The sequence below is a fragment of the Salvelinus namaycush genome, chromosome 5 (assembly GCF_016432855.1).
Source record: "Salvelinus namaycush isolate Seneca chromosome 5, SaNama_1.0, whole genome shotgun sequence".
NCBI classification, from domain to species: Eukaryota; Metazoa; Chordata; class Actinopteri; order Salmoniformes; family Salmonidae; genus Salvelinus; species Salvelinus namaycush.
Window position 1 is genome coordinate 65,599,091 of NC_052311.1, and position 19,306 is coordinate 65,618,396.

Here is a 19,306-nt window from a genome sequence, read left to right on the forward strand (position 1 = left end):
AGCAATATTCAGTTCAGCCAGAGCTCTTCTGGTCACTCACAGCTCCCCGGGCCTAGCCTAGCAATATTCAGTTCAGCCAGAGCCCTTCTGGTCACTCACAGCTCCCCGGGCCTAGCCTAGCAATATTCAGTTCAGCCAGAGCTCTTCTGGTCACTCACAGCTCCCCAGGCCTAGCCTGGCAATATTCAGTTCAGCCAGACTCACAGCTCCCTGGGCCTAGCCTTGCAATATTCAGTTCAGCCAGACTCACAGCTCCCCGGGCCTAGCCTGGCAATATTCAGTTCAGCCAGACTCACAGCTCCCCGGGCCTAGCCTGGCAATATTCAGTTCAGCCAAACTCACAGCTCCCCGGGCCTAGCCTGGCAATACTCAGTTCAGCCAGACTCACAGCTCCCCGGGCCTAGCCTGGCAATATTCAGTTCAACCAGACTCACAGCTCCCCAGGCCTAGCCTGGCAATATTCAGTTCAGCCAAACTCACAGCACCCCCAGGCCTAGCCTGGTAATACTCAGTTCAGCCAGACTCACAGCTCCCCTTGCCTAGCCTGGCAATACTCAGCTGTCAGAGAATCTCAACTAGACAGACGCTGATGTAACGTGCCCTCACTGTCCCACTGAGGGACTGAATAACTGGTAAACACACACAGCACTCTTACTCCGTTCACTGCATCAGTGTTGTGTAAAGGTCAACGCTCCACCAGACATCCTCTTTGAAGACAAACAGTAGAATCCATAACACACACACCACTAGGGAGTCCATAGCTTAAATGACCAATTACTCTTTCTGCACAAGAGACAAACAAGACTGAAGAAACACCCAATAAACATTCTCAAAAGTGTGTTCACTGTGACTGTAGCGTTTATACTTGGCTAACAGTCTGTACCCATGGTTGAGGGCTTTAGTATACATTTAAAAAAAGACAAACACACATTTCAGCTTTTACAAAGCCGGTCTTTATAATCACTTAAAACTTCACAGAATTTCCATCAATTAAAAAAAAAAAATGCTTTCTGTCATCCACTTGTTAAAACGTTTCAAAAAAATAGTCAATAGAAAATCAATTTTAGGCATGACTTACAAAATATATACATAATATATACATATACATACACACACAGAGATATATACATACCCTACACAAACATTGTTATTGCATATACATCTGTGTATTTATGTATTTGTATGTACATGATGTATATATTGCTTCACCCTTGAATGTATTTGATCAGACTGAACTAAAACATAAAAACAAACCAGTCTTTCTCCCTGTCCGCATAAAACCCGCCGGCCACATTCTGGCCACGCTAGGAAGGACAAGAGTGCAAAGCCTTTCTCTTCTTCTCTTTTTTATCACAACTACGAGTAATCACTTATCCTAAACCTCAACTTTGACCCCCCCCTAACATGAATCCTAAAATGAGAACAAGTAGCTGATTTACTTGTTCTCAGCAGTTCTCAACGTCACCGTTGTCCTTTCTGACGTGGCCCTCGAGTGACAACACCAAAAAACTCAAGAACAATAGCGATACACACAACATAGGACACAACAATAACAGAAGAATTATGATCTAGGCTAGTTAGTCATCATCAAATCTATGTTACAGTCAAGAGTTATGGGATGGAGCAGGCTGTGACCTGTAGACGTAGCCATAGCATTAACAACAGTGTAAAGGGGTGGGTTACTAGGTCGGGGAGTAGCTAAACGTTACAAGGCTGGTTTATATATATATATAAAGTGTGATCACTACTATCCATGCTCAGGCCAATAAGTACAGATTAAACTAGTCATGCGTGATTGAATGGCTGGCTGGCGAGTAGGACAGGGTCAGGTGTAGGGTGTCTGAACTAGAGAGACAGGGCTGTGTGCGTATGAGAAGGGCAGGGAGGGTTTCTCCTGTATGTAAATGTGAAGATAGAGTGTACTGGGGCTACTGTTACAGTGGAGCAGTAGTGCATGCTATGCAGCTCTGAATGCCACTACATCACATAGTCATCATGTTTACTAAGCCCCCTATTCTCCCCTCTCTTTCTATATTCTGTTAGTTTTGTGTAGCAGTAGCAACCCCTTCTCTCTCCATCTCTCTTGCTGCTGTCTGACCCTCACCCCTTGGGCTGGCCTGTTATCCCCTTCCCTCCCTCCATCTCAGTAACTCTGTCCTTTCTAATCTCTGTCTGACCTCTACCCCTTCTTTCAAGAAGATACAGTACTCGCTGCTAGCTCCTCTTTCCTCTTCTCCCTTCCCCCAGGCTCATGTCCTTCCATCTCTAGCCAACCCTCCCTTCTCCCTCCCTTCTACATGGCCTGTGTGTACGCACTACTACCCCACTGGCTGCTGTTATAGTCAGTGGTTGTGCTTCCATAGCTATTGTTGTTGTTGTACCCCTGGTTGCTATTAGCAACACTTCCTGCCCCATGGCCATCGGAGGCCGCCGCTTCGTCAAAGCTCTTCTCCTCCAATGGCTTGCCAATCCAGGCTCCGTAACCATGGCTACCGAGCGCATCGAAGAACTGCTGCTTGGCGACCTGGAAGGACATGGCGGCCATCTTGGCTTGGGCGTAAGACGGGAGAGCCAGCAGGTCCTGGCGCCCGCACTGTTGGCATAAAGACCGGAATTGCCGGAAGATGTTGGACTTGGAGACCCGCGACACGTCCAGTTTGGGGCTAGAGGGAAGACAAACAGGGTTTAGGAATACACAGAAGCTACTGCGCTGGGAGTGAAACATTTTCAACATGTTTTTCATATGAATTAAATGCCACTACTCGATATGGAGTATAAATAGTGATAGCTATTCTATTGAAATGGGGCCCTGTGTAGCCCAGGTTAACCACCTGGTGCTGCTATCTGGATGAGGGTGGATGAGGTCTGAGGGTCTGGTTCTAGTTGTGGTGCGGGGTGCGTACCCGTCCAGTTTGCCCTTGGTCCCATCCAGCACCTCCACAGTGATGTGGTCTGGCTGGCTCCAGTTCACGCTGGACTCCTTGGTCTTCCCTGTGTGACGCGTCGAGTCATACACACTCACCCTGCCCACCTGAAGGGAGACAGAGATGGAGTGATGGAGAGGAGTAGGGAGAGGAAGAGTGTGTTCAATTATAGGCATTTCGCTATACCCGCAATAACAGCTGCTAAATATGTGTATGAGACCAATAACATTTGATATTAGACTAAATAAGTCCTTTCAGATGAATCAACAATTTTAAACAGGGCGGAAAGCAATGTGTGTGTCTGCGTTAATGGCTATGCTGGAAGCTTGGAGCGGCTGTTTGTGTACTGTGTGTGTATGTGTGTACCTCAGGGTGGTTGAGTGTGTTTCTGTATGTGTGCGGTTGAGTGTGTTTCTGTATGTGTACCTGTTAGGTGAGAATTATCGGTTAACTGAATGATTAGAATATTCCGCCCTGAAACATATAATTGTATGGAAGTGATTAGAATGTATAACATCATAATCAATAAATGTGTAGTCTAGTCAGAATTAGGGTAAAGACCATACGTCTTTATGGTATTATAAACACAGACTGTCTGAGCTTGGTGCCGACCTGACTAGAGATTTGGGAGAGAACGGGGAGTACGTCTCAAGAACAAGGTCACTAATCTCTGTCGGCTGGGTAGCAGGACATGGGTGTGCGTCTGTTTGTGCGTATGGTTGTGTAAATGTGTGGGCGTGAGAAGCCAGTATAAAATTAATTGTTTTGTATTCTTGATTTTAGAACGTTCCGTGAATAAACCTTTTTGACTATTTAGCTGGGCCTCAGTCTGTTTCATTTGACCAGGATCTTACAAATTCTGGTTTGCAGACTGAATAATATAATTAAATTGGGTTATGAACCTAGAGAACAAAATTCTCTTATCAGTACCTCGGGATGGTTGAGTGTGTAGGGAGCAGGTAGACTCTTGGAGAAGGCTTCGCCGTCTCTGGCCAATCGGCAGCAGACAGCACGTGTCAGGTGGCCATGGCTGTACAGGTAGCCTGGAGGGACAAATATAAGAGACAAGAGCAGGGAAAACAAAACAGAAGATAGAGAGAGGAAGGGGTGCGAGAGAGTGACAGGTAAAGAAAGAGGGAGAGAATGACAGAAGAGTGCGTGAGTCAGTGTATTTCCATGTTAACAAGGATGATCATTCACATCATAGTACTCTGACAAGGAGAGGTGAGTAACTTAAAGAGATGGATGTCTGAGGGGGTCAGCCAGGGACTGTCTGGGTGGATAGTTAGCTGGACATGACTCCTACAGTATAAGGACAGAGTCAGCCAGGGACTGTCTGGGTGGATAGTTAGCTGGACATGACTCCTACAGTATAAGGACAGTGTCAGCCAGGGACTGTCTGGGTGGATAGTTAGCTGGACATGATTCCTACAGTATAAGGACAGAGTCAGCCAGGGACTGTCTGGGTGGATAGTTAGCTGGACATGATTCCTACAGTATAAGGACAGAGTCAGCCAGGGACTGTCTGGGTGGATAGTTAGCTGGACATGATTCCTACAGTATAAGGACAGAGTCAGCCAGGGACTGTCTGGGTGGATAGTTAGCTGGACATGATTCCTACAGTATAAGGACAGAGTCAGCCAGGGACTGTCTGGGTGGATAGTTAGCTGGACATGATTCCTACAGTATAAGGACAGAGTCAGCCAGGGACTGTCTGGGTGGATAGTTAGCTGGACATGATTCCTACAGTATAAGGACAGAGTCAGCCAGGGACTGTCTGGGTGGATAGTTAGCTGGACATGACTCCTACAGTATAAGGACAGTGTCAGCCAGGGACTGTCTGGGTGGATAGTTAGCTGGACATGATTCCTACAGTATAAGGACAGAGTCAGCCAGGGACTGTCTGGGTGGATAGTTAGCTGGACATGATTCCTACAGTATAAGGACAGAGTCAGCCAGGGACTGTCTGGGTGGATAGTTAGCTGGACATGATTCCTACAGTATAAGGACAGAGTCAGCCAGGGACTGTCTGGGTGGATAGTTAGCTGGACATGATTCCTACAGTATAAGGACAGAGTCAGCCAGGGACTGTCTGGGTGGATAGTTAGCTGGACATGATTCCTACAGTATAAGGACAGAGTCAGCCAGGGACTGTCTGGGTGGATAGTTAGCTGGACATGACTCCTACAGTATAAGGACAGTGTCAGCCAGGGACTGTCTGGGTGGATAGTTAGCTGGACATGATTCCTACAGTATAAGGACAGAGTCAGCCAGGGACTGTCTGGGTGGATAGTTAGCTGGACATGATTCCTACAGTATAAGGACAGTGTCAGCCAGGGACTGTCTGGGTGGATAGTTAGCTGGACATGATTCCTACAGTATAAGGACAGAGTCAGCCAGGGACTGTCTGGGTGGATAGTTAGCTGGACATGATTCCTACAGTATAAGGACAGAGTCAGCCAGGGACTGTCTGGGTGGATAGTTAGCTGGACATGATTCCTACAGTATAAGGACAGTGTCAGCCAGGGACTGTCTGGGTGGATAGTTAGCTGGACATGACTCCTACAGTATAAGGACAGTGTCAGCCAGGGACTGTCTGGGTGGATAGTTAGCTGGACATGACTCCTACAGTATAAGGACAGAGTCAGCCAGGGACTGTCTGGGTGGATAGTTAGCTGGACATGATTCCTACAGTATAAGGACAGTGTAGTTTGGGATTGAGATCTGTGGTCTACTTATGAGTGGAGTTTGTTAAACATGACTGAAGCCAACGGTGACCGTTGACCCCTCTCTCCCTTTACTCCCACACTCAATCTATCCTCCCTCACTCTTTTTCAAATCAAACCTCCCTCAAATGTTAACTGTCCCCTCCCTCATCTCTCCTTCCACCAATCGTTCCCTCCTCCCCTCCCTCCTCACCCAAGGTGATTGAAGCCAGGTAGATAGGATGGAGAAAGTTGGAGAGCAGGGCTCCCTGCAGACCCAGGACGTTCCAGCGAAGGATCTTGTCGCTGCAGCTCATGGTCCTCAGACGCTCGCCGTGCTGGATGCCGTCCCAGGTGGGCACGATGGTCGATGACTCTACCGGGATGGTGCCCTCACCTACACATGGCACAGACACCCTTGAGGCATACTTTTGACTCCAAAGACAAAGCCGTGCAGTTTGAGGAATAGGGTGTATGAGAGAGCCAGTGGTCAAAGTGATGGTTGTACACTAGAAGCACACAGTCCAGGCTCTAGATTGGAACATTCAAATCCATTGGGATATTTGTGCTTTCTAGCAGGTGTGTTTGTGGCAGCAGCAGCAGCAGCAGATGTGTGAATGTGTAGTCCTGCTCTGTTTGGCCTGCAGAGAGGGGAGTTAAGCAACATGGTGGTTCTATGTGCTTGTCCTCAGTAACAGAGGGGATCCTCATGGAACGGTCCTGCAGATGGCATCTGGCTGTAACTCACCATTCTCCACCTTGGTGCGCAGCTTGCCCTGCTTGGCGTTCTCAAACAGGGGCTGGTGGCCCTGGCCGTCCCCCGCGTCCTCGCTGCACGACTTATCAAACAACGCCCCGTCTCCGCACGGAGCAGTACTGGAGGAGAGGGGGAGAAGTAGAGCGAGAGAAGTAGAGCGAGAGGGGGAGAAGTAGAGCGAGAGGGGGGGGGTAGAGCGCGAGAGGTAGAGCAAGAGCAGTAGAGCAAGAGCAGTAGAGCATGCAAGAGGGGTAGAGCGAGAGAGGGCGAGAGGGGTAGAGCGAGAGAGGGCGAGAGGGGGAGAGCGAGAGAGGGCGAGAGCGAGAGAGGGCGAGAGGGGTAGAGCGAGAGAGGGCGAGAGGGGGAGAGCGAGAGAGGGGGAGAGCGAGAGAGGGCGAGAGCGAGAGAGGGGGAGAGGAGGAGAGCGAGAGGGGGAGAGGGCGAGAGGGGTAGAGCGAGAGGGGTAGAGCGAGAGAGGGCAAGAGGGGTAGAGCGAGAGAGGGCGAGAGGGGTAGAGCGAGAGAGGGCGAGAGGGGTAGAGCGAGAGAGGGCGAGAGGGGTAGAGCGAGAGAGGGCGAGAGGGGTAGAGCGAGAGAGGGCGAGAGGGGTAGAGCGAGAGAGGGCGAGAGGGGTAGAGCGAGAGAGGGCGAGAGGGGTAGAGCGAGAGAGGGCGAGAGGGGGAGAGCGAGAGAGGGGGAGAGCGAGAGAGGGCGAGGGCGAGAGCGAGAGAGGGCGAGAGCGAGAGAGGGCGAGAGCGAGAGAGGGCGAGAGCGAGAGAGGGCGAGAGCGAGAGAGGGAGAGCGAGAGAGGGAGAGCGAGAGAGGGCGAGCGAGAGAGGGCGAGAGAGGGCGAGCGAGAGAGGGCGAGCGAGAGAGGGCGAGCGAGAGCGAGAGGGGGAGAGGGCGAGAGGGGGAGAGGGCGAGAGGGGGAGAGGGCGAGAGGGGGAGAGGGCGAGAGGGGGAGAGGGCGAGAGGGGGAGAGGGCGAGAGGGCGAGAGGGGGAGAGGGGGAGAGGGGGAGAGGGCGAGAGGGGGAGAGCGAGATATATATATATATATGTGTGGATAGGAGCAGGTCATTAACTAGAAGTATGTTTCGGTGTCTTTTCTGGATCAAAATGAGGCTTAGGTGGTGGGCGTGGCCAACGGCGGGGTCGCCAACTAAATTTTAGAGGCCCTCCTGTTGGCCAGTGACGAAATTTGCAATTCTACACATTTTTTCGTGGCTTATTTGAACTGAGGGACTCAAACGTTATAACAAAATCAATGTGGCCCCATGCCACGACAAAAATCCTCCTGAGTGCATCATTTGGGGAATTTTGTATTCCCTCTGACTGTCTAGCTGTTATTTGGGTCATTGTTAGTTCTCAAAGAAGATCTTATTATAGAACATATAGCGCCATTATCTTTTCTACATACTTTATATCTGGTTTTAGTCTTAAGTTTACACCGACAACATTTTTCCACCCAGGAAATCATTATCTAAACATATTTTATTTAATTTTACTGTTTTGACATACGTGGCCCGAAAACACTTAAGCAGCCCGCCCAAGACTTTTCTATGCAGAAAAAAACGCTGGCTTCTCAAACTCCTAGAACAACGTGTGTGTGGGGGTGGGTTGAGTTCCAGGGCACAGAAGGAAAGGGGAGAGAAGACAATAGGTGGAGAAGAATGAGCCATGGGTTGAAGGGTCAAACAGCGAGGAAGAGACATCTTCCGTAGGCCCACCTGATATAGAGGTGGAAGGTGGTGTCAGGTTTGATCCGGAGCTTGTTCTCCTCAGCTGCCTCAAATATGCTGTCCTCTGATCCTTCACAGTGCTTCAGCAACTCAGCATACAGAAACCTGGAGAGAGAGGGGGTGACATGAAAGGTAGAATCCACATTTGAGTGATTCAGATCAGTGAAAGTGTCCAGGATCCAACACACAGATAAAGGGAGACTGGTGGAGAAACAGAGGATCTGGTAAGTGGCATTAATACACTACAACTAACCAGATGGACTCCACAGACACATTAACACACATCATAGTCTGTAATGACTTCACAGCTGACATATGACACCCTGTAGAGAGAGGGAGGTTTCAGAAAGGCAGGGAGAGTAGCTATAAAGGAATCAAAACAAAGAGCAAAGGAGGAAGGGGAAAAGAGTGGTTATATAAAAGGACAGAATGGAAGATGAATGAGCAGCAGTAACTTCCTACCTGATAAATCCTCTCCTGGAGATGATTTCTGCGTGGCAGTCATTAACAGTGTCCCCTTTAAGACTCAGCTCCTCCCCTTTAACACAGCGATTTCCTGAGTAGAAAATCAAACAAAAATACATTTATTTTATCTCAATGGGTTAAAAATCATTCCAAAAGGCTTGTTATTTTCTCTCGCGTACACACACACGGCAGGTACCTGTTCCCAGGCTGACCACGGTCCCCAGCCCTTCCCCCCTCTTCATGACGATGGTGGCGAGGATCTTCCTTCCCAGAAGACTGTGCTGTATGCGTGTGGTAAGGGCGTTGAAGCGCTGGTGACTCAACATGGCGATCTGGTCATGGATTGTCCCACCACTCAGTGGCAGCTAGAGACAGAAACAATAACAGGTTATGGACGGCCCACCAGTCACAGAAGTAGGTTCTAGCAGAATCACAGTATTAACAGTGTATTCATAGTATAGCAGGCATTCAACTTTTTCAGCTCGAGACCCAATGAGAAAATCACTGTCCTCCCGTGACCCAAAATAATCTCCCAGCAACCCAAATGAAGAGGAAAGTGTGTGATTCTAGCAGTCTCCTCACTCCCGACCCACCTCTAACACACCCAAAGCCCAGTGTGGGTCCTGACCCAGAGTTTTAAAAAGTACTATAGTAATAGAGGTAAATTGACCTCTGCAGGGGTCAGTTCCCCGGTGCGGGCAGCCTTCTCTGCCTCTCCAATCAGAACCCTCAGAGCTGCATCAGCTGCTTCCTGTTTCCCTTGCTTCTTATTGGAAGCACAGACAGGAGGGAACCAGCGGCCCCCTAGCTTAGCCTGGTAGGTAAACCTGAGAGAGAAGAGTTAAACATCCATGTTTGCACAGCCGCGTTTTACAATATTCAACCGTTAGCTTTCATAGTGTTATATATGTCACAATGGACCGCCAGACTACCGCAGCTCTGCAGCTGTGGACTCTGAATGACCCTTTAGAGCAGGGGTCGGGAACCTTTTTGACTAAGAGAACCATGAAAGCAAAATATTTGGAAATTTATTTCAGTGAGAGCCATATAATATATTTTAAAAAGTGAATTCAACTAAATGTCAGTATAATAAGCCTCTGAATTTATTCTTAAATAATGTTGTTATAATACTCACCATTAATGCGACTTCTGGTGCTGCATGGATTTGCTGATGTCTTTGTAGTCTGGTTGGTACTTGGTGAGGTTAAGCTTCATGCAAGCGTTGAGGCTTTCATCCGTTAAACGTGATCGTAGGTTGGACTTGATGTTTTTAAGATGTGAGAATGACTGCTCACATGCATATGTAGATCCAAACATGGTCAATACAGCAATACTCACACGCTGCAGTGTGTGGTATGTGACAGGAAGCGCGTTCCAAGTTTTGAGAATCAGCTGGTCTTCGGGTTGAAGTTTTTTCATTTCTGTCCACATGTGCTTGCTCGCCAACTCCGCTTTCTGTCGTGTGATTCTTTCCAAATCTTCATTCAGTGGCTAGCTTGCACCCTGCTCAGTAGCTCTTGGCACGCTTTCTTTCTGCTGTCTCCCGCAGGGTATTTTGATGCAAAGGTAGCATGGCGCGTGTCGAAGTGCCGCTTTACATTCGACCGTTTCATCAATGTAATTTTGTCATTGCAAATTAGACACACCGCAGAACCTGCTCTCTCCACAAAGGCGAATTCTTTGGTCCATTCGTCCTGAAATGTACGATACTCGTCATCTTTTTTTCTTTTCGCCATCTTCTTCGTCGAAGGGTTAGCTTTGAGCTAATGACCGAGCAGACTGATTCAAAAGGAGGCGTTTACCTGTTTTACCTAGCAACGGCCAACGTAGGCCAGTATCATTTAATTAAAATAATGGACAATTGCTCCTGCAGCCCTGAACAGGACATGAGCAGTGAAAAATCGATGGATGGATTAAAACAAGTGAGAATATTTTGTTTTATCTGCGAGCCAGATGCAATCATCAAAAGAGCCACACCTGGCTCGGGAGCCATAGGTTCCCGACCCCTGCTTTAGAGTGTGTATGTTAGTGTATGTGGGCAAGAATGTGTGTACTGACTTGGGCTCGTGCGGTGGTCCTGACTGCCCGACCAGTCGTATCTCTGCAGCGAAGCCCCTGGCCCGGGCGTACTCCAGCAGGCCTGACACGGCGTTGTTGTTTAGGTGGCTGATGAGGTCACCAACCCCCGCCTCGTGGGCAGAACGCAGCTCCTCCTCTGTCAGCGGGGGCAGGGAGGGGCAAGCGGGCATGAAGCCCCCTTCATCACCAGACAGACACAGGGGAAACTGGGGCTGGAGAGGACGGGGTAATGGAGAGCGAGGGAGAAGAGAGATAAGGCAGTGAAAAGATGGAGGAGAGGAGGAGGGAAGAGTGATCTTAGTGTTCGGAGGATCTTTTCTTAGAATCACGGCCTGGAGGCACAATGAGAGAAGGCCACATGCCTGTGTCTTATGACATTCTGCCAGTCCATAGCTAAACAGCTAGCTAGCTTGTCAAGCCTAAATCCTAAATAGATGGGGTAGTGGTTTTTTCAGGGACCCATCCATTTAGTTTAAACGTCTTTCAGTCCCATGTTTGAGTCCTTTACTCACCTTGTTGAGCTGCAGTCTCCCGTCGGCCATTAACTCCTTGACTGCCTCCTCTGCAGCCAGCTGCCTGGCAGCCTTCTTACTGGGTGCTGAGCTCTCAGCACACAGGCTTTCCCCTATCTTCACCCTGAACATGAACCTGAGGAGGAGGGAGCAGAGACTAACTTATACATCCTAAACATACATCGGTGAGAGGTAAGAGGACATTCCTCTCTAACCACATGGGGGCATCAGAGTAGAGCTGTGAATCTGCTTCACAGAGACTACAGCACTCAGGAAGAGGAGGGAAAGAGAGGGACAAAGATGGTCACACTTCCCAGTATCAGATTACTGCGGGACAGTACTGTAGGTGCCAGGGGAAGGTTATATGCAGAGAGAGACAGAGGTGCTGCTGTATCATCCAGTCAGCAGACTGCTGCACTATGAAAGTCATCCAGGACATACAGAACTGCTCCCGAGGGAGAGAGGTGAGGGCAGGCCCACCTTCCTAATGATTCATTTATGTATAGAAGAGAGAACCAGGGAGAGAAAAATGAGAAGCAGGGTTGGGCTCAATTCGAATTGAAGTCACTCAATTCAGGAAGTGATTTGAATTTAAATTCAAAAATGGAAAAACGTGAAATAAATAGCTTCTCCTTTTCAGTTTATAGAGAAATCATTGAAAATGGATGCTATTTTTTCAATTATTGAATTGGAATGTCAGTTTATTTCCTAAATTGACTGACTTCATTTCGAATTGACCCCATCCCTGATGAGAAGGATGTAGACAGATGGATACCGTGGGTCGTGAGGTGGGCCCTCCTGTCCAGTGTTGATGAACTCAATGGGGTTTCCAGTGCGCTGACTGTACTCCATCAGCATGGACACGGGGTTCTTACCCCCCGGCAGGGAACGGGACAGGGCCTGGGGCGGACCCTCCACTACTTCCTGACAGAGAGGGAGAGCGAGAGCAGAGAGTTATAAAAGGATTGAAAAAAAGAGACATAAATCTTTGGCCTTTAGAACACAATCAACCACAACAGAGCACATTGATTATTACTAATCACACACACGAACACACTTCAGACTTACAGGGACGTCAGAGGTGGGGTCCATGGCCTGGTCCACCCCTGCAGTGAGCCCCTCCTCAGCCCCTCCCCCCTCTATCTCACGCAGCAGAATCCTCAGGGTTGCTGCGGCAGCATCTTTCTTAGCCACCTTTTTATTAGATGCCTCAGCAACAGGAAACAACCTGCCGTCCAGCATGACCTGCATACGGAATCTGAGAGGGAGAAAAATACAAGGGAGTGAGGTAGCGAGAAAGAGCAGGGACAACACATTTTTTTGATATTTCTTCGTCACACTTTCTCATGCAAATTTTTTCTGAATTTGCTAAATCAATCAGCTAGTTTCCTCTTAGACATATCAGCAACGGCCAACCATGATTGGTTGGGAACATTATCACATCACTGACCTGGGGTCATGTGAGGGCCCTGATTGGTCGAGGAGCAGGAACTCGCAATTGTGACCCTGGTACTGGGCAAACTCCATCAGGCCGCTGACGGGGTTCTTGGCCCTCACCTCCTGGAGTTTGGCACGGAGGTTCTGAGGTGGGGGCGCTGCCAGGGAGACTGCTACTGTCCCCCCTCCATCCCGGCTGATGGCGTTGAGGAATTCGGGGATATCGTCGGTCGCCCACTGCCCTCCGTTCGACTCATCCTCCTGATAGAGGGATGAAGAGGAGGAAGTAGGTGAGGAAAGAAAGAAGTGGAGCAGAAGTTGGAGGGTCAGTGGGATCGGTGTCAGGCGGGGTGAAGGGCTCCAGACCTGGCATTCTCAGCTCGGAATCTACAGAGCTATGTTCACCCCTCAATGTTACAACCAACATTATGTTACTAGGGTAACTGCCACACTCATCCTCCCCTTCCAACTCTTCGTAGGAGACGGGCTCCAAGTGAGGGAGGGGGTCTCCCAAATTCAGGAAGACGTCAATGAACCCCCCCCCCCCCCCCCCCCCTCGCTGTGTGAGAGTGTCCACCTACCGCCTCAGCGTTGGCCTCTAGACACTCCAATCCGGGTGGCACCGCCTGGAATCCGGACCCCATTCCTTCGACCTTTGCAGGGGCGCTGCGCTCGGCCTTGAGGCTCCTCTCCATCCTCTCCCTGCGATGGACAGATAGCTCCCAGATGTGAGGGGTCACCTCTGCGTTGCGGCTCACGTCGCCCTGCTTCTCCATGGCGTACAGGGTGGGGTTGACCTGCTTGGCGCCCCTCAGGCCCAGGTTCTTGGAGATCACCAGGGCCGTGGCCTCCCCTGCCTCCAGCAGATACTGCAGGATCAACTCCTTCTGATTACTGCCGCAGTCCGCCATGGCGCTCTCGTCAAGGTCTAGGTCAAGCTCTTCGTTACTGCTGCTGTTGATACTGGGTTGTTGGGTTTGGGACTGGGAATGTTGCCGATATGACTCAGATGATTCTGAGGAAGAGGAGTGTGAATCGGATTCTACGTAGTAATCTTCTTCTTTGTCGCCCTCAGGACCCTGCGCTTCAATTTGCTGGATCTCAGCCTCGATGACCACGTCCTCCTCCTTCACAGACAGGAAGTGAGAGCAATCTTCTTCTGAAGGCCTTTCCTGTGACTCCACAGAATGTTCCCTCGGTTGGGAACGTGGGCTTTCCGGATCAGAATCTCTACTTTCCGGTTCTTCCTGTGGTTCTACGTAGACAGTCCACTCTGGAGGACTTTCACCGTGTTTTGAAGCTTTCTTATCACGCTCGAGACCGTAAAGGGCCTGGTTGATAAACTTTTTGGGGCACCGCAGCGTTTTGGCCAAACACTTTGCTTGTAGCTTCTCACCGGGGCTCAAATCTGCCAAGGCTTGCAAAACTTGCTCTCGGATGTCGGGTGGCTGAAACGTAGGGGCACTCTTGTTGTTTGAATTATTACTACTACAGACAGAAGCTTTGTCAAAGCTGTCGCCTCTGTCAACTCTTCCTCTGTAGGACCTCTCTCTGTCTAAGGATAAACTCTGAAAGCCTTCTGAGAAAGACGGCCCGTCAGCACAGTCTGCATGAAGGCTCCACTGTCTGTTGAAGCCTTGCTTTTGGGTTGAAGTCTGCTTCTGGTTCCAGAATCTAGGGCCGGTTGGTCCTCTAGGGGGTCCTTGACTGGGTGGGTACCCGAAGTCCCTACCGTTCCCTCTGCCTCGCTCGCTGCTGTATCCCCCTCTCCCCCTAGAGCTGTTTTGGGAGTATCTGCTGTACCCTGCCTGGGCCTGGTTTGATTCGTTATAAAGTCCGTTCGGTCCCCCTCGACCCAAGCTCTGCGCCCCTCTGGGGCTCACCCTAAACTGGGGAGCCTCAGTGTTCTGTCCCCTCAGGAAGTGGACCTGCTGCTGCCTGAAGGAGTTAGGACCACTGGGACAAGAGCTCTGCTGACTCAGGGCTGGGCTGTGACCGGGTGGGGGAGGGGTGGAGGGGTAGAGAGGCTGAGAGTGGGCACTGGGTGGTACTAGAGGGGGGACTGGGCCTAGGTATGAATGGACGTTTGGGTGTGGGGCCTGTTGCGGAGGGCCTCTGGGGTGAAATCCCAGGGGTCCAGCTCTGTAGTATTGTTGCTTAGCCTGCAGTTGGGGAAGAGGGGGTCGGTGGTAATGCTCTATGGGGGGCCCTCCTCGTCCTCTGCTCATAGCGCAGGGGGCAGGTTGAGGGGGGACCAGGGCCGCCTGTTATGCAGCAGATAGGAGGATGCGTCTCTGTGTTGGATACTGATGCAACACAGCCTGGCAGAATAGCCGGGTGGGCGATGATCGCAAAGTGGCAGTCAGCACCTGAGAGAGAGGACGAGATGGGTGTGAGCGAAAGCAAAAGTGACTGAGTGGGTGAGGAAAAGAGCCATGAAATAAAAAATTAAGAGCCAAATATAAAGCAATATGAAGAAGAAACTAGGGACATAAGACTGGTCAAAATCTTGTGGAAAATCCTGATGGAAATGGAAAAGGGGCGGGAGAAAAACACAGGAAGTGTAGATCAAGGGCTTATGACAAATTACATATATGTTTTTACACACTACACAGTCTCACTGTACTCCATCCTGTCACATGCTGTTGGACCCAATTGGCCGCAACGAGATCCATGTATAAAAGGTCAGAAATGTATAATTCATGGTTGTGGCTTAAGTGTTGTATTTGTGGTTTAAGGATGATTTGCAGCTTCACATAGGAAGGGAAAGTGAAAGGCAGAAGGAAAGAAAAGATTCAAGGTGGTCAGTGAAGGACAGGAGTTGCTCCACTAACTTTTGACAGACTAAACACACAGCAAATAAGTAATAGATGTTGAACCTGATAAAAGGTTGGCTATAGAACACACATTGGAGAGGAAAAGGAGTAACGCTCGCTCACCATTAAAAATAAGTTGTTTTATTAGACAAGTTTAAAAGATTGACGTTTCAGCCTTCAATGGCCTTCTTGAGAATAATCACAACGGGAATGGGGAAGACAATTAGGGGAAAACTCTTCAGCTGGTGGTGCTAATGAGAGTCCAATGATGTCTACACAGGTTGCACCTCTAATCACGTTGGTTGAGCACCGACTTCTTGCCATAGAACATACAGGAATATTTTAAATACCTTTTCATATTATGGGCACCTTCTAGTACAGCAAACCTGACATTAATTTGCTGATTATTTTCTCAGCTAAAATATTTAATACGCACTAGTAATTTCATGCCAATTACATATAAATCTTTAGGGCATAGAACATAATGTGGTGGGGGTATTTTTAATGAAAATGCCATACCACAAAGCTTCTTCCCTGCACTCAATGATATCTGTCACTGACCACAGGAAGACACTCAACCCTGCTCCTCAGATTTCAGCCCTGCCAGGCATGGTGCTAGTCAACATAAACTTGTCTGTCATGCTGCTCCCGAAACGATTGCTATGAATGCCACCATATTAATAATAATATAACGACGAGCGGGAGCGAGTTATTTCACGGCAATGTTAACAGACAGCAGCAGCAGCACTGGGTCCGGTGCCCCCGGGTCAAAGCGGGATCTGGCTGACCCTAATGCAAGCCGGCAACTGACGGCCAAATAACAACCCAGCATGGCTCAATTCAGTTGCCTCTGCTGCTTCCATGGGCAATATGAATATTCAGAGCTGCGCATTAAATATTAGGACGTCTTTGGCCCATGGACCAAACAGACATTGTTTGGCCTTGTTTTCGGTATGTTCCCGTTCCTAAAACACGCCGCGGTGTGGATTATTGATGAGTCATTTCTATTTGAATTACAGAATTGGGGTATACCCCTGGTTAAAGTGTTATAAATCAAGTTCATGCTTAGTGGGTTGCATAAACGACTCGATGACAGTAGAAAGACATTAACTAATTCAATGAACGTACCTGAAAGTTCGAGGGATAAAACACAGATTTACCACCTGGCCTGAAGGCGGCTGAAAGGCGAGTAGGTTTCAGTCACTTTTGAATGGCAGAGAGATCTTGAGGTCTGCGCGCGTGCTACCGGGGTCAGAAGTTGACTACACTTCAAACAGTCTAGAGATAAACAGTTACGTTCTATCAAAATACAACGAAAGTAATTCAACTAGTTGGCTATATTTCTCAAAATTCTATGTATTTTACCATCCCCCAAAAAACTGTTTTTGTTGTTGTTTTACATACCGCACGAGCGCTTCTCAATTTCAAAGGGACATCTAGTACCTACCATTCAAGATACTTATACCAGACGTTACAATGTGAAATTATGGATAGGCCTATTATAAACGCATAGAAAGTCTGCATTTACAGTTTCTTAACACGAGAAACAGCACGAAGGTGCAGAATAGTTTCGTTTTCCTTTCTCTAGACACGCTCTGTAGCCAGTCTGGGTGAGTCACGTGATGCAATAGTTTATCATAGGTTTCACTTGCTAGAGTAAGAATGTAGCCAAAACGGGTGCAAGCTCAAGGTACCAAGGCCTATGCTGTTATTTATCTCACAACATGTGGATATTATAATAGAATTATGTCAACAAAAAATAAAAAATATTCGGTCCTTGTCATGTGAATTAAAGTGTGCCGTAGTGTTCTGTCAAACAGGATGTATTTCTTGTTAGAGGATACAGTATATTGATTGAAATGCGAAAGCAATCGTTATTTCTATTTATTATCCAGTAAGCCAATATGTATTATAAAATGCATCCCCTCTAGACAGACAATTACATAACATTTTAGAAAATATCAATTTGGACAAGAAAGCCTTCAGAAATTATGCCTATATATGCATAGGCTAACTCCAAAACATTCAACCCCCCCTAAAAAATTAACAAAATATGATAATTCAAGATCGCCTCTTATTTGTCATGTCTCACAGCTGCTGTTGCGTGAAACTATTGTTGTGACAAAAACAACAGTTTAATTGAGCAAGCAGTTGCCGGATATAGCTCGTGGCCACTGTACCCAAATCTTGGTGCTTTCAAGACAACTGGGAACTCAGGGGTAAAAAAACGAGGTCAAATAATGGCGTCAGTAATCTTGAGGTCGGCGCTCTAGAAAGATGCCCGTGTTTCCGACTTGGATGACCGTTCAAAACTACGTTGTCCCAGTCGGAGCTCGTTTCCCCCCCGAGTTCCCAGTTGTCTCTGAACGCACTGAGGTATGCGATTTCAGAGTTCCCAGTTTTGAACGCCCATCAAACCCAATTCCATCACGCAGGGATACGCATGCATGCATTCAATGGTCAATCAAACACAGCCACGCGAGAGCATGTCTGTTAATTATCTCCGGCGCGGTTGAAAATGTTTCCAAAACCTAACTAATAACCACTGCTGCCATCAGCTTGAGTGTGGAATTAAGGACCCCACTGAATAACCTTCATGTTTATTTTTTCTATGGAATGGTTCTGATGCACACCATTTCCGACCCCCCCTCCCCCCAGTCAAAGTGAACCCCGCACTAGTTAGCTAGGAGGATCAACTATCAGTGTGCAATTTCATCCCGCTTCCGACCCCCAACGATGTCTGTCGCTGGATGGACATAGGATCCAATTGGTCATTTTACAGTCGTTTTTCAGTATATCCCCCTTAATCCTCAATTCCCTTCTTACTGTCGCTCTCACATAGGCGTTTATCCCCTGACTGAAGTCCTCCATGACTATAACCTAAAATTACCTAACGTTAGGCAAGCTGTCTTGGTTTTAACTGACGCTACATATTGAATACCCTGGTAAATATGTAATTTATCTCAGCAACCCGCCGCAGAGATCAACTCAACTGCCATCATTGAATGGATGGTTGTCGTTTGGACTGCGCACGCATGTTCCGAACAAGATATTGCGCAGATGGAGGCTCCAAGCGGGTTCACTAACTAGATAACGTAGAACCGCGGTTGTGCATCGCAAATAACATGCACAACTGTCGATTTGTTCCAGAAACACTTTCCCAATCAACTCCCAAGTGTAAACAACTATGCAACGCGACGTCAAATGCAGTGAAAATAATGATAATTATGCATAGCGCGGATTGACTAGCTAGCTATATAGCTTGCTAGCTAACGTTAGCATTGATTGAGCATCACTGCGGCACAAGCGTGCAAACAACCATAGTCGCATTTGGAAGCTATGCAGTTAGCGCGAAACCAAATATAGATCTCAATTGAACTAACACGAAAGGTAAAAATAGAGTTAAAAATGTAATTAATTTACCTGGGTTTGCGATTGAAGCTTTGTATCAGTCCGAGTTCCTGCTCGCTAGCGACAGTGTCGACAAAGAAACAACGGGGTTAGGGGGGCGCATGATGACATCACTAGTTTGCGACAGTTTACCTGGCGCATTTGGAGTGACGCCACCCGTTTTACTGCAGAGTGCGCCCCCCAAAAGAACACCAGACAAGGTGGAATACCTTTGCTGCGGCAGATCGATTGGATTCATTTAGGCAGGTGAATAGGACATGGTAGAATAGCAGTACCTCCAAGCCACTGCTATTGCATTCCCTTGTTTAGGATTGAGACTGGATTAATCAGGTCTCAAATACAAAAATAAATCAAATGTAATATGTATGCTACAAAACCTTCCACAAATTGATTTGCCACAAACCCGGCCTAGTGGGCATGAACCCTGCAAAGAGCTAGTACATCTTATAGGGATTTACTTT

At 48.3% G+C, this 19,306-nt stretch overlaps 1 protein-coding gene across 3 annotated transcripts; it reads right to left on the reverse strand.

Moving 5' to 3' along the window:
• Window positions 1-930: 930 nt before the first annotated feature.
• LOC120048755 (double-stranded RNA-specific adenosine deaminase-like) lies at window positions 931-18,941 on the reverse strand. 3 transcript variants are annotated; one of them, XM_038994951.1, is made up of 17 exons: window positions 18,858-18,941; window positions 13,200-14,987; window positions 12,632-12,879; window positions 12,250-12,439; window positions 11,957-12,105; window positions 11,182-11,317; window positions 10,649-10,881; window positions 9,261-9,417; window positions 8,787-8,955; window positions 8,588-8,681; window positions 8,114-8,230; window positions 6,378-6,505; window positions 5,844-6,026; window positions 3,855-3,967; window positions 2,904-3,031; window positions 2,291-2,663; window positions 931-2,136 (listed from the first exon to the last, which is right to left on the reverse strand). In XM_038994951.1, exons 2-16 carry the CDS (start codon window positions 14,844-14,846, stop codon window positions 2,294-2,296), a joined length of 4,062 nt encoding a protein of 1,353 aa, XP_038850879.1. In that variant the 5' UTR covers window positions 14,847-14,987; window positions 18,858-18,941; the 3' UTR covers window positions 931-2,136; window positions 2,291-2,293. The 3 variants fall into 3 exon arrangements, with proteins under 3 accessions (XP_038850879.1, XP_038850877.1, XP_038850878.1); XM_038994949.1 differs by having other exon boundaries at window positions 2,832-3,031; XM_038994950.1 differs by lacking the exon at window positions 18,858-18,941 and adding an exon at window positions 16,563-16,989 and having other exon boundaries at window positions 2,832-3,031.
• Window positions 18,942-19,306: the final 365 nt, after the last annotated feature.

What these genes read in the sequence shown, in the direction of transcription:
- LOC120048755 (XM_038994949.1), bottom strand. Translation starts at nt 14,846, where the DNA reads ATGAGCAGAGGACGAGGAGGGCCCCCCATAGAGCATTACCACCGACCC. An exon ending in GGGCCCTCACATGACCCCAG is followed by an intron (nt 12,440 to 12,631) that starts GTCAGTGATGTG and finishes TCTCCCTCTCAG; the next exon opens with ATTCCGTATGCAGGTCATGC. An exon ending in GGCCCACCTCACGACCCACG is followed by an intron (nt 11,318 to 11,956) that starts GTATCCATCTGT and finishes CCTCCTCCTCAG; the next exon opens with GTTCATGTTCAGGGTGAAGA.